Source organism: Phalangium opilio, unplaced genomic scaffold, assembly GCF_054372755.1.
Source record: "Phalangium opilio isolate 3A_F unplaced genomic scaffold, DU_Popi_V2 ptg000056l_1, whole genome shotgun sequence".
NCBI classification, from domain to species: domain Eukaryota; kingdom Metazoa; phylum Arthropoda; class Arachnida; order Opiliones; family Phalangiidae; genus Phalangium; species Phalangium opilio.
In genome coordinates this window covers 3,638,372-3,652,258 of record NW_028324175.1, presented here as the reverse complement: position 1 = coordinate 3,652,258, position 13,887 = coordinate 3,638,372, and the positions used below count along the sequence as shown (strand labels likewise).

Here is a 13,887-nt window from a genome sequence, read left to right as displayed (position 1 = left end):
GGTGTTGTGGAAAAACTCTGACATTTTACGTTACATCTGAGACGTCACAACACCGCTCCCGGGAGGGCTCGAACCACCAACCTTTCGGTTAACAGCTGAACGCGCTGACCATTGCACCACGGACGCCCAAAAATTAAATGGTTGTCAGGTATTGTTGAAAAGTTACGACTTTTCACGCTACATCTGAGACCCCACAAATCCTCTCTCGTTTGGGCTCGAACCACCAACCTTTCGGTTAACAGCTGAACGCACTAACCATTGCGCCACGGAAGCCCAAAAATTAAGTGGTCGTCAGGTATTGTAGAAAAACTTTGGCTATTTACGTTACATTTGAGATCCAAAAACACCGCTCCCGGGTGGGCTCGAACCACCAAGCTATTGGTTAAAAGCCGAACGCGCTAACCATTGAGCCACGAAAGATCAGAAAATAAATGGTTATCACGTATTATGGAAAAAGTTTGACTATTCACGCTACATCTGAGACCTCACAACACCTCTCCCGGGTGGGCTCGAACCACCAACCTTTCGATTAACAGCTGAACGCGCTAACCATTGCGCCACGGAAGCCCAAAAATTAAATGCTCGTCAGGTATTGTGGAAAAACTCTGACATTTTACGTTACATCTGAGACGTCACAACACCGCTCCCGGGAGGGCTCGAACCACCAACCTTTCGGTTAACAGCTGAAAATTAAAAATCGAGGTACATTTTTATTTATTGTCCTGACGAACATTTAATTTTTGGGCTTCCGTGGCTCAATGTTAGCGCGTTCGGCTGTTAATCGAAAGGTTGGTGGTTCGAGCCCATCTGGGAGCGGTGTTGTGAGGTCTCAGATGTAACGTAAAAAGTCATAACTTATCCACAAAACCTAACAACCATTTAATTTCTGAGCTTCTGTGGCTCAATGGTTAGCGCGTTCGGCTGTTAACCAATTGGTTGGTTTTTCGAGCCTATCCGGGAGAAGTGTTGTGACGTCTCAGATGTAACGTAAAATGTCAGAGTTTTTCCACAATACCTGACGACCATTTAATTTTTGGGCGTCCGTGGCGATTGGTTAGCGCGTTCGGCTGTTAACCGAAAGGTTGGTGGTTCGAGCCCATCCGGGAGCGGTGTTGTGAGGCCTCAGATGTGAAGTAAAAAGTCAAAGTTTTACCTCAATACCTGACGAAAATTTAATTTTTGGGCTTCAGTGGCGCAATGGTTAAGGCGTTCGGCTATTAACCAATAGGTTGGTGGTTCGAGCCCATCCGGGAGAAGTGTTGTGACGTCTCAGATGTAACGTAAAATGTCAGAGTTTTTCCACAATACCTGACGAACATTTAATTTTTGGGCTTCCGTGGCGCAATGGTTAGCGCGTTCAGCTGTTAATCGAAAGGTTGGTGGTTCGAGCCCACCTGGAAGAGGTGATGTGGGGTCTCAGATGTAGCATAAAAAGTCAAAACTTTTCCACAATACGTGACAACCATTTAATTTCTGAGCTTCAGTGGCGCAATGGTCAGCGCTTTCAGCTGTTAACCGAAAGGTTGGTGGTTCGAGCCCTCCCGGGAGCGGTGTTGTGACGTCTCAGATGTAACGTAAAATGTCAGAGTTTTTCCACAATACCTGACGAGCATTTAATTTTTGGGCTTCCGTGGCGCAATGGTTAGCGCGTTCAGCTGTTAATCGAAAGGTTGGTGGTTCGAGCCCACCCGAGAGAGGTGTTGTGAGGTCTCAGATGTAGCGTGAAAAGTCAAACTTTTTCCATAATACGTGATAACCATTTATTTTCTGATCTTTCGTGGCTCAATGGTTAGCGCGTTCGGCTGTTAACCCATAGCTTGGTGGTTCGAGCCCAACCGGGAGCGGTGTTTTTGATCTCAAATGTAACGTAAATAGCCAAAGTTTTTCCGCAATACCTGACGACCATTTTTTTTTGGGCGTCCGTGGCGCAATGGTTAGCGCGTTCGGCTGTTAACCGAAAGGTTGGTGGTTCGAGCCCATCCGGGAGCGGTGTTGTGAGGCCTCAGATGTGAAGTAAAAAGTCAAAGTTTTACCTCAATAAATGACGAAAATTTAATTTTTGGGCTTCAGTGGCGCAATGGTTAGCGCGCTCGGCTATTAACCAATAGGTTGGTGGTGCGAGCCCATTCGGGAGAAGTGTTGTGACGTCTTAGATGTAACGTAAAATGTCGGATTTTTCCACAATACCTGACGAACATTTAATTTTTGGGCTTCAGTGGCGCAATGGTCAGCGCGTTCAGCTGTTAACCGAAAGGTTGGTGGTTCGAGCCCAAACGAGAGAGGTTTTGTGGGGTCTCAGATGTAGCGTGAAAATTCGTAACTTTTCAACAATACCTGACAACCATTTAATTTTTGGGTGTCCGTGGCGCAATGGCTAGCGCGTTCGGCTGTTAACCGAAAGGTTGGTGGTTCGAGCCCATCCGGGAGCGGTGTTGTGACGTCTCAGATGTTACGTAAAATGTCAGAGTTTTTCCACAATACCTGACGAACATTTAATTTTTGGGCTTCCGTGGCGCAGTAATTAGCGCGTCCAGCTCTTAATCGAAAGGTTGGTGGTTCGAGCCCACCCGGAAGAGGTGTTGTGGGGTCTCAGATGTAGCGTTAAAAGTCAAAACTTTTCCACAATACGTGACAACCATTTAATTTCTGATCTTCCGTGGCTCAATGGTTAGCGCGTTCGGCTGTTAACCAATAGGTTGGTGGTTCGAGCCCACCCGGGAACGGTGTTTTTGGATCTCAAATGTAACGTAAATAGCCAAAGTTTTTCCGCAATACCTGACGACCATTTTTTTTTGGGCGTCCGTGGCGCAATGGTTAGCGCGTTCGGCTGTTAACCGAAAGGTTGGTGGTTCGAGCCCATCCGGGAGCGGTGTTGTGAGGCCTCAGATGTGAAGTAAAAAGTCAAAGTTTTACCTCAATAAATGACGAAAATTTAATTTTTGGGCTTCAGTGGCGCAATGGTTAGCGCGCTCGGCTATTAACCAATAGGTTGGTGGTGCGAGCCCATTCGGGAGAAGTGTTGTGACGTCTTAGATGTAACGTAAAATGTCGGATTTTTCCACAATACCTGACGAACATTTAATTTTTGGGCTTCAGTGGCGCAATGGTCAGCGCGTTCAGCTGTTAACCGAAAGGTTGGTGGTTCGAGCCCAAACGAGAGAGGTTTTGTGGGGTCTCAGATGTAGCGTGAAAATTCGTAACTTTTCAACAATACCTGACAACCATTTAATTTTTGGGTGTCCGTGGCGCAATGGCTAGCGCGTTCGGCTGTTAACCGAAAGGTTGGTGGTTCGAGCCCATCCGGGAGCGGTGTTGTGACGTCTCAGATGTTACGTAAAATGTCAGAGTTTTTCCACAATACCTGACGAACATTTAATTTTTGGGCTTCCGTGGCGCAGTAATTAGCGCGTCCAGCTCTTAATCGAAAGGTTGGTGGTTCGAGCCCACCCGGAAGAGGTGTTGTGGGGTCTCAGATGTAGCGTTAAAAGTCAAAACTTTTCCACAATACGTGACAACCATTTAATTTCTGATCTTCCGTGGCTCAATGGTTAGCGCGTTCGGCTGTTAACCAATAGGTTGGTGGTTCGAGCCCACCCGGGAACGGTGTTTTTGGATCTCAAATGTAACGTAAATAGCCAAAGTTTTTCCACAATACCTGACGACCATTTAATTTTTGGGCCTCAGTGGCGAATGGTTAGCGCGTTCGGCTGTTAACCGAAAGGTTGGTGGTTCGAGCCCATCCGGGAGCGGTGTTGTGAGGTCTCAGATGGTAAGTAAAAAGTCAAGGTTTTACCTCAATACCTGACGAAAATTTAATTTTTGGGCTACAGTGGCGCAATGGTCAGCGCGTTCAGCTGTTAATCGAAAGGTTGGTGGTTCGAGCCCGCCCGGAAGAGGTATTGTGTGGTCTCAGATGTAGCGTAAAAAGTCAAAACTTTTCCACAATACGTGACAACCATTTAATTTCTGAGCTTCCGTGGCTCAATGGTTAGCGCGTTCGGCTGTTAATCGAAAGGTTGGTGGTTCGAGCCCATCCGGGAGCGGTATTGTGGGGTCTCAGAAGTAGCGTGAAAAGTAACTTTTCCACAATACCTGACGACCATTTAATTTTTGGGCTTCCGTGGCGCAATGGTTAGCGCGTTCGGCTGTTAACCGAAAGGTTGGTGGTTCGAGCCCATCCGGGAGCGGTGTTGTGAGGCCTCAGATGTGAAGTAAAAAGTCAAAGTTTTACCTCAATACCTGACGAAAATTTAATTTTTGGGCTTCAGTGGCGCAATGGTTAGCGCGTTCGGCTATTAACCAATAGGTTGGTGGTTCGAGCCCATCCGGGAGAAGTGTTGTGACGTCTCAGATGTAGCGTGAAAAGTCAAACTTTTTCCATAATACGTGATAACCATTTATTTTCTGATCTTTCGTGGCTCAATGGTTAGCGCGTTCGGCTGTTAACCAATAGCTTGGTGGTTCGAGCCCATCCGGGAGCGGTGTTGTGTGATCTCAAATGTAACGTAGAAAGCCAAAGTTTTTCCACAATACCTGACGACCATTTAAATTTTGGGCTTCCGTGGCGCAATGGTTAGCGCGTTCGGCTGTTAACCGAAAGGTTGGTGGTTCGAGCCCATCCGGGAGCGGTGTTGTGAGGCCTCAGATGTGAAGTAAAAAGTCAAAGTTTTACCTCAATACCTGACGAAAATTTAATTTTTCTGCTTCCGTGGCGCAATGGTTAGCGCGTTCGGCTGTTAACCAGTAGGTTGGTGGTTCTAGCCCATCCGGGAGCGGTGTTGTGATGTCTCAGATGTAACGTAAAATGTCAGAGTTTTTCCACAATACCTGACGAACATTTAATTTTTGGGCTTCCGTGGCGCAATGGTTAGCGCGTTCAGCTGTTAATCGAAAGGTTGGTGGTTCGAGCCCACCCGGGAGAGGTGTTGTGAGGTCTCAGATGTAGCGTGAAAAGTCAAACTTTTTCCATAATACGTGATAACCATTTATTTTCTGATCTTCCGTGGCTCAATGGTTAGCGCGTTCGGCTGTTAACCAATAGGTTGGTGGTTCGAGCCCACCCGGGAGCGGTGTTTTTGGATCTCAAATGTAACGTAAATAGCCAAAGTTTTTCCACAATACCTGACGACCATTTAATTTTTGGACCTCAGTGGCGAATGGTTAGCGCGTTCGGCTGTTAACCGAAAGGTTGATGGTTCGAGCCCATCCGGGAGCGGTGTTGTGAGGTCTCAGATGTGAAGTAAAAAGTCAAGGTTTTACCTCAATACCTGACGAAAATTTAATTTTTGGGCTACAGTGGCGCAATGGTCAGCGCGTTCAGCTGTTAACCGAAAGGCTGGTGGTTCGAGCCCTCCCGGGAGCGGTGTTGTGACGTCTCAGATGTAACGTAAAATGTCAGAGTTTTTCCACAATACCTGACGACCATTTAATTTTTGGGCCTCAGTGGCGCAATGGTTAGCGCGTTCAGCTGTTAACCGAAAGGATGGTGGTTCGAGCCCACCCGGGAGAGGTGTTGTGGGGTCTCAAATGTAACGTAGAAAGTCAAAGTCTTTCCACAATACCTGACAACCGTTTAATTTCTGAGCTTCCGTGGCTCAATGGTTAGCGCGTTCAGCTATTAAGCAATAGGTTGGTGGTTCGAGCCCAAACGAGAGAGGATTTGTGGGGTCTCAGAAGTAGCGTGAAAAGTCGTAACTTTTCAACAATACCTGACAACCATTTAATTATTGGGCGTCCGTGTTGCAATGGTTAGCGCGTTCGGCTGTTAACCAATAGGTTGGTGGTTCGAGCCCATCCGGGAGCGGTGTTGTGAGGTCTTAGATGTGACGTAAAAAGTCAAGGTTTTTACACAATATCTGACGAGCATTTAATTTTTGGGCTTCCGTGGCGCAATGGTTAGCGCGTTCAGCTGTTAATCGAAAGGTTGGTGGTTCGAGCCCACCCGGGAGAGGTGTTGTGGGGTCTCAAATGTAACGTAGAAAGCCAAAGTTTTTCCACAATACCTGACGACCATTTAATTTCTGGGCTTCCGTGGCGCAATGGTTAGCGCGTTCGGCTGTTAACCGAAAGGTTGGTGGTTCGAGCCCATCCGGGAGCGGTGTTGTGAGGCCTCAGATGTGAAGTAAAATGTCAAAGTTTTACCTCAATACCTGACGAAAATTTAATTTTTGGGCTTCAGTGGCGCAATGGTTAGCGCGTTCGGCAATTAACCAATAGGTTGGTGGTTCGAGCCCATCCGGGAGAAGTGTTGTGACGTCTCAGATGTAACGTAAAATGTCAGAGTTTTTCCACAATACCTGACGAACATTTAATTTTTGGGCTTCCTTGGCGCAATGGTTAGCGCGTTCAGCTGTTAATCGAAAGGTTGGTGGTTCGAGCCCCCCCGGAACAGGTGATGTGGGGTCTCAGATGTAGCGTAAAAAGTCAAAACTTTTCCACAATACGTGACAACCATTTAATTTCTGAGCTTCAGTGGCGCAATGGTCAGCGCGTTCAGCTGTTAACCGAAAGGTTGGTGGTTCGAGCCCTCCCGGGAGCGGTGTTGTGACGTCTCAGATGTAACGTAAAATGTCAGAGTTTTTCCACAATACCTGACGAGCATTTAATTTTTGGGCTTCCGTGGCGCAATGGTTAGCGCGTTCAGCTGTTAATCGAAAGGTTGGTGGTTCAAGCCCACCCGGGAGAGGTGTTGTGAGGTCTCAGATGTAGTGTGAAAAGTCAAACTTTTTCCATAATACGTGATAACCATTTATTTTCTGATCTTCCGTGGCTCAATGGTTAGCGCGTTCGGCTGTTAACCGAAAGGTTGGTGGTTCGAGCCCATCCGGGAGCGGTGTTGTGAGGTCTCAGATGTGAAGTAAAAAGCCAAAGTTTTTCCACAATACCTGACGACCATTTAATTTTTGGGCTTCCGTGGCGCAATGGTTAGCGCGTTCGGCTGTTAACCATTAGGTTGGTGGTTCGAGCCCATCCGGGAGCGGTGTTGTGAGGTCTCAGATGTGACGTAAAAAGTCAAGGTTTTTACACAATACCTGACGAGCATTTAATTTTTGGGCTTCCGTGGCACAATGGTTACGGCGTTCAGCTGTTAATCGAAAGGTTGGTGGTTCGAGCCCACCCGGGAGAGGTGTTGTGGGGTCTCAAATGTAACGTAGAAAGCCAAAGTTTTTTTGCACAACACCTGACGAGCATTTAGCTTTTGGGCTTCCGTGGCGCAATGGTTAGCGCGTTCGGCTGTTAACCAATAGGTTGGTGGTTCGAGCCCACCCGGGAGCGGTGTTGTGTGATCTCAAATGTAACGTAGAAAGCCAAAGTTTTTCCACAATACCTGACAACCATTTAATTTCTTAGCTTCCGTGGCTCAATGGTTAGCGCGTTCGGCTGTTAACCAATAGGTTGGTGGTTCGAGCCCACCCGGGAGCGGTGTTGTGAGGTCTCAGATGTGAGTCAATCTTCGGCAGTCAGAGAGTGCGGTCGCAGTATTTTTTCGCTCCGTGTTTTTGTGCTAAGTCGAAGTTTTATTAATCCTGCTCAGTTATTGACTCATTTAGTATCTTTAACTATACCCGTGATCTTAAGTTATTTACTCACAGTATTTTTTTTTAACTATACCCGCGATCGTGATTTATATCTGCGTTGGAAAATAAAAGGACAGTGAATTAACCTACTGCGGTGATTAAACGTGGTGCGGCCGATTAATACCGGGACGAGTGTGCTTGATGACAGGGTCAATTGCTTTCTTATTCACCTTAACTGAAGTAATTGCCGTAGCAGTCAGTACCCGGAAACCCTACTTCCAATACATCCGGACCCGGTAGACAAGGCGTCGTACAGCAAACATTCCGAAAAGATAAGTCGATTAAAAAAATATTCAGATAGATAAAGTAGGGAAAAAAATAAAGCACAGATTGATAACGTAGGGAAAAGTAATAAGCCTTATATAAAAAACTATACTAGTGTCGCGTGAAAAAAACGTAAAAAAAACTATTTAATTATCTGTCGCCTAAAACTAAGGCCTACCGGAATCTGAAACCACCTTTTGCTCCAGCCGGTCGCTTAACCTCCCAAGACCCTCTGACCCTGGACACTCAGTCAAACTTCCATCTACGTAGTTAAATCCTTCTTTATCACGGCTAGCGCAATCCCACGACCATTATGACTAAGACTAGGGCGAACTCTAACACTAATTCGGGTGAAGAAACGGAACTCAGCTCTGCGGAACTGTTTAAAGAACTTAGAAAGATATCGAATAAATTAGATGGATTAAGCACTAATCTGCACGATACCAAAGCATCTGTAGTGGCAATTGAGAAAAGACAGCTAACCATGGAAAGATCAATTGCGGATATGCAGGACGCAATTAAAGACATGGGGTCTATACAGGATCGGATCTCTAACATAGAACAGAATGCTGTAGACGTAGAATCGCGAACTAAAAGCCGTTTTGGAGAAAATGAAAGGAAAATCGACAACTTAGAGGCTATGATAAAACGAAATAACCTTGCCATCAGGGGTATTCCGGACAGTGACATTGAAGATAGAGCTACACTAGTCAAAAAAATCCAAGACATATTTACTCAAAATCTCAATTTAAACATCCCCATAAACCAATCTCAAGTGTATCGCAAAGGCCCCTATCTCGCTGGTAAAAACAGAGTGGTCATTCTAAAAACGGAAACGTATGACATAAAAATGTCGATTCTTACTAGAAATACCATGCTTAAGGGCACAAGCATATTCCTAGAACACGATTATACTTCTAACCAAAACTTAGCTAGGTACAAGTTAAGACAATTTGCGAAAACCAAACTTCCAAGCCGATATAAATGGATCAATAGCATCTCGATTAATATAGATTTGGACACTTTTAAATACGACTTTGCCAATGATGTAGTTATAAAAACTTAACTTGGTTCTTGCTTTTTTTTGTTGTTGTTTTTTCTCCTCTTTTTTCTTTTCTTTTCTTTTTATAAATGTTTTTGATTTTCTAGTTTTGTATAAAAAGGTTCGGGTGTCAAAATTAACTCCAGATGATTAACATAATATTTAATAATATTCGTAGTGTGAAAGCCAATTTTGGTCACCTATTAAGTGAATGTCAGTCTCTAAAAAATGATATTGATATATTCGCCTTAACGGAAACCTGGTTCAAGGGCGAATACTCTGAATCGTATCCAAACTTAACTTTTACTGGACGGAATCGTACATATCAAGGGGGAGGTGGTGTTGGGTTTTATTTGAGGAAGGAGCTGAAATTCGAAGTAGTACTGGAAGCCTGTATCTTAAATGAAGTCTGCGAAGTGCACACAATTAGAGTAAATAATCTATACATAGCAGTTATATATAGAACGGGACATTTGTCAGACGAATTTTTTCTACTGCTTGAATCAGTAATCGAAAAAATGGGACCACCGCGAGGACGAAAAGTCATAGTTGGAGATTTTAATATAAATTTAAATGAAACCAGCACCACAACGCAGAGACTAATAGATCTGACAAGCAGCTATGGCCTAAACCAATTGGTGACTGAACCAACAAGGGTAACGGCAACTAGCGCATCCCTAATCGATCACTGTTTTACTAATACTACCGCGCAAGTCAAGGTTATGAACAACATAGATGCATCTGATCATTTCCCAATTAATATCTCTTGTCACTGCCTCCAAGAAAGTAGACCTAAAATTAAAATTAGGAATTTCTCGCAACACAATATAACTAAATTTATTAATATCCTACAAAAAAAAGTTTGGAAACCCATGGTACATACCGTAGACGTAAACACTGAATTCAATGAATTCCATGATTTCTTTGTTGAGGCTTACGATACTACATTCCCTTACTATGAGGTGACAAAAAGTGATTCCAGTAAATGGATTACTAATGATATACTCAGTGCCATAAAAGTAAAAAGAAGGACCAAAAGAATATCGAAACGTAACCCTACTGAGGCCAATATAAGACAATACAAAGACCAAAGAAATCTTTGCAATAAGATGATTAGAGACGCAAGAATTAACTATTATAAAAAAGCATTGGAAGTCTGCCAGGCTGATCCGAAGAAGACATGGAAAACAATCAATGACCTGTTAGGGAAAGGCAAACTTAAAAAAGAAACATCGATTGAAAACACCCCAGACAACTTCAACAATTTTTTTAACCCACCTCAAACTAACCAAGGCCAATCTATGAACGCATACAAAAACACACCAGTTGTCGAAAACCTACCGAATACTATGGCCCTTTTCCAAGTAGAGGAATCGGAGATATTAAACATAGTTTCACTATTAAAAAGCGACTCTGCTGCAGGCTTTGACGATATCTCACCAAGAATACTAAAACTTGTAGCGCCATTGATAATAAAGCCTCTCACAAACCTAATAAATCTGTCTTTTGACAAAGGCCAATACCCGCAACGTCTTAAAAAATCAATTATTGTGCCCATACACAAATCCGGTAACAGGCATTCTCCCAATAATTACAGACCGATCTCAATCCTCTCAATCTTTGCCAAAGTCTTTGATAAATGCTTTAATAACAGGCTTGCAAAATTTGTAAATAAGTTCCAACTGATAACGAATAAGCAATTTGGATTTAGAGAGAACTCTAGTGTAGAAGTAGCTAACCTAAAGGTCTATAAAAAAATTGTGGATCAACTTGATAAAAACTCTTACGCTTTGGCAGTATTTTTGGATCTCAGAAAGGCCTTTGATACCGTTAACCATTCACTTCTACTGGGAAAATTATATTCCATGGGTGTGAGGGGCAAGAGTCATAACTGGCTAAATTCATACTTACAAGGGCGACAGAGTCAAACCAAACTTAATGGTAAAGTTTCCTCAGAAAATGTGGTGCTATGTGGAGTTCCTCAGGGATCAATTCTCTCTCCACTTTTGTTCAACCTATTCATCAATGATATAGTTGCGATCGATAAAGAGAACTTTTTAACCCTGTATGCGGATGACACGGTCAGTGTCAACGGGGGATCAGAACTGAATCATGTTATGGCTGATGCCAATAAGCTACTCGTCAAAATAGATACCTGGCTTAAAGTTAATCTTCTTGAGTTAAACACCGAAAAAACCGTGTACATGATATTCTCCAACATTAACAAGCCCCGCCACAACAATACCAGAATTCGACTAGGAGATAAGATACTACAGGAAGTTGTTTTATATAAATACCTCGGTATATGGTACGATCCACATCTAAAATTTAATACACATATAGATAACATAGTAAAGAAAATTGCATATGGAACATATTTGATCCATCAAAACAGAAAGATTCTCAACTACGAAATACGACTGCAGCTCTACTATGCGCTAATTTACTCTCACCTAACATTCTGCATTGCGATTTGGGGCAATACATCAAAATACAATTTGAATCGACTACTAATACTTCAAAAAAGATCTCTAAGAATAGTGGACAATAAACCATATTTGGCACCAACCGCCCCGATATTTAAATCCCTCCAGGTCCTTTCTATCTATCAAATATATGAATTTGCTTGTTTACTATTGATTTTTAAATCACTAAAATCTAACATATTTAACCCGTTTCTTTTACGCACACCTTCAGAGCACCATACACGACAATACCTACTATTGGAAATAGAATACGCGCGCACTTCTACAAAATTCAATTCTATCTTTTGTAAAATGACCAAGCAGTTCAATGACCTAAACCCTTCCCTAAATATAAGTATAGGTAAATTTAAAACTGTAGTGCGGCAGTATATTTTAAATCGTATAACATAAAATGGTAACATATGAGAACGGTTGAATTGGATTACCTTAATGTTTAATTCAATCTAACTCTAGAAATGTATCTATTCTAATGTTTAACTCTAATTTTATAACTCATTTAAACTAATATGTAACTAACTGTAGATCTTTTTTGTTTGTTATTATGCTAAAACCTAATTTTAAAATTTAATACACTAGTGTCCAACTCCCTTTGTTCTTATATTTAAGCTAAATATATTACACCTAAAATTATTAAAAATAAACATAACATTAATGAAAATATAATAAAAGGCATGATAAACAACTATGTATAAAATATGGAATACGGCTAAAAGTCATTTTTTGACTTGGCCTTGCATTGTAACGGGCAAGACCGTAGTGGACAAAAGTAAATAAATTATTATTATTATTATTATTATTATTATTAAGTAAAAAGCCAAAGTTTTTCCACAATACCTGACGAGCATTTAATTTTTGGGCTTCCGTGGCTCAATGGTTAGCGCGTTCGGCTGTTAACCAATAGGTTGGTGGTTCGAGCCCATCCGGGAGCGGTGTTGTGAGGTATCAGATGTGAAGTAAAAAGCCAAAGTTTTTCCACAATACCTGACGAGCATTTAATTTTTGGGCTTCCGTGGCTCAATGGTTAGCGCGTTCGGCTGTTAACCAATAGGTTGGTGGTTCGAGCCCATCCGGGAGCGGTGTTGTGAGGTCTCAGATGTGACGTAAAAAGTCAAGTTTTTTTGCACAACACCTGACGAGCATTTAGCTTTTGGGCTTCCGTGGCGCAATGGTTAGCGCGTTCGGCTGTTAACCAATAGGTTGGTGGTTCGAGCCCACCCGGGAGCGGTGTTGTGTGATCTCAAATGTAACGTAGAAAGCCAAAGTTTTTCCACAATACCTGACAACCATTTAATTTCTTAGCTTCCGTGGCTCAATGGTTAGCGCGTTCGGCTGTTAACCAATAGGTTGGTGGTTCGAGCCCACCCGGGAGCGGTGTTGTGGGATCTCAAATGTAACGTAGAAAGCCAAAGTTTTTGCACAATAAATGACGACCATTTAATTTTTGGGCTTCCGTGGCGCAATGGTTAGCGCGTTCGGCTGTTAACCAATAGGTTGGTGGTTCGACCCCATCCGGGAGCGGTGTTTTGAGGTCTCAGATTTGACGTAAAAAGTCAAGGTTTTTACACAATACCTGACGAGTATTTAACTCTTGGGCGTCCGTGGCGAATGGTTAGCGCGTTCGGCTGTTAACCGAAAGGTTGGTGGTTCGAGCCCATCCGGGAGCGGTGTTGTGAGGTCTCAGATGTGAAGTAAAAAGACAAGGTTTTACCTCAATACCTGACGAAAATTTAATTTTTGGGCTTCAGTGGCGCAATGGTCAGCGCGTTCAGCTGTTAACCGAAAGGTTGGTGGTTCGAGCCCTCCCGGGAGCGGTGTTGTGACGTCTCAGATGTAACGTAAAATGTCATAGTTTTTCCACAATACCTGACGAGCATTTAATTTTTGGGCTTCCTTGGCGCAATGGTTAGCGCGTTCAGCTGTTAATCGAAAGGTTGGTATTCGAGCCCACCCGGGAGAGGTGTTGTGAGGTCTCAGATGAAGCGTGAAAAGTCAAACTTTTTCCATAATACGTGATAACCATTTATTTTCTGATCTTTCGTGGCTCAATGGTTAGCGCGTTCGGCTGTTAACCAATAGCTTGGTGGTTCGAGCCCACCCGGGAGCGGTGTTTTTGGATCTCAAATGTAACATAAATAGCCAAAGTTTTTCCGCAATACCTGACGCCCATTTTTTTGGGCGTCCGTGGCGCAATGGTTAGCGCGTTCGGCTGTTAACCGAAAGGTTGGTGGTTCGAGCCCATCCGGGAGCGGTGTTGTGAGGCCTCAGATGTGAAGTAAAAAGTCAAAGTTTTACCTCAATACCTGACGAAAATTTAATTTTTGGGCTTCAGTGGCGCAATGGTCAGCGCGTTCAGCTGTTAACCGAAAGGTTGGTGGTTCGAGCCCAAACGAGAGAGGTTTTGTGGGGTCTCAGATGTAGCTTGAAAAGTCGTAACTTTTCAACAATACCTGACAACCATTTAATTTCTGAGCTTCCGTGGCTCAATGGTTAGCGCGTTAGGCTGTCAATCGAAAGGTTG

The 13,887-nt window shown here is 43.3% G+C and overlaps 1 protein-coding gene across 1 annotated transcript; it reads left to right on the top strand.

Annotated features, from left to right (window-relative positions):
- Window positions 1–8,983: 8,983 nt before the first annotated feature.
- LOC149668019 (uncharacterized) lies at window positions 8,984–11,364 on the top strand. The gene is made up of 2 exons (XM_089840948.1): window positions 8,984–11,191; window positions 11,279–11,364. Coding segments are annotated over exons 1-2 (2,163 nt in total). The 5' UTR covers window positions 8,984–9,029; the 3' UTR covers window positions 11,280–11,364.
- The last annotated feature ends 2,523 nt before the right edge of the window (window positions 11,365–13,887 follow it).

Excerpts from the sequence above, each read along its gene's own strand:
- LOC149668019 (XM_089840948.1), top strand. The coding sequence starts at position 9,030 with ATGATTAACATAATATTTAATAATATTCGTAGTGTGAAAGCCAATTTT.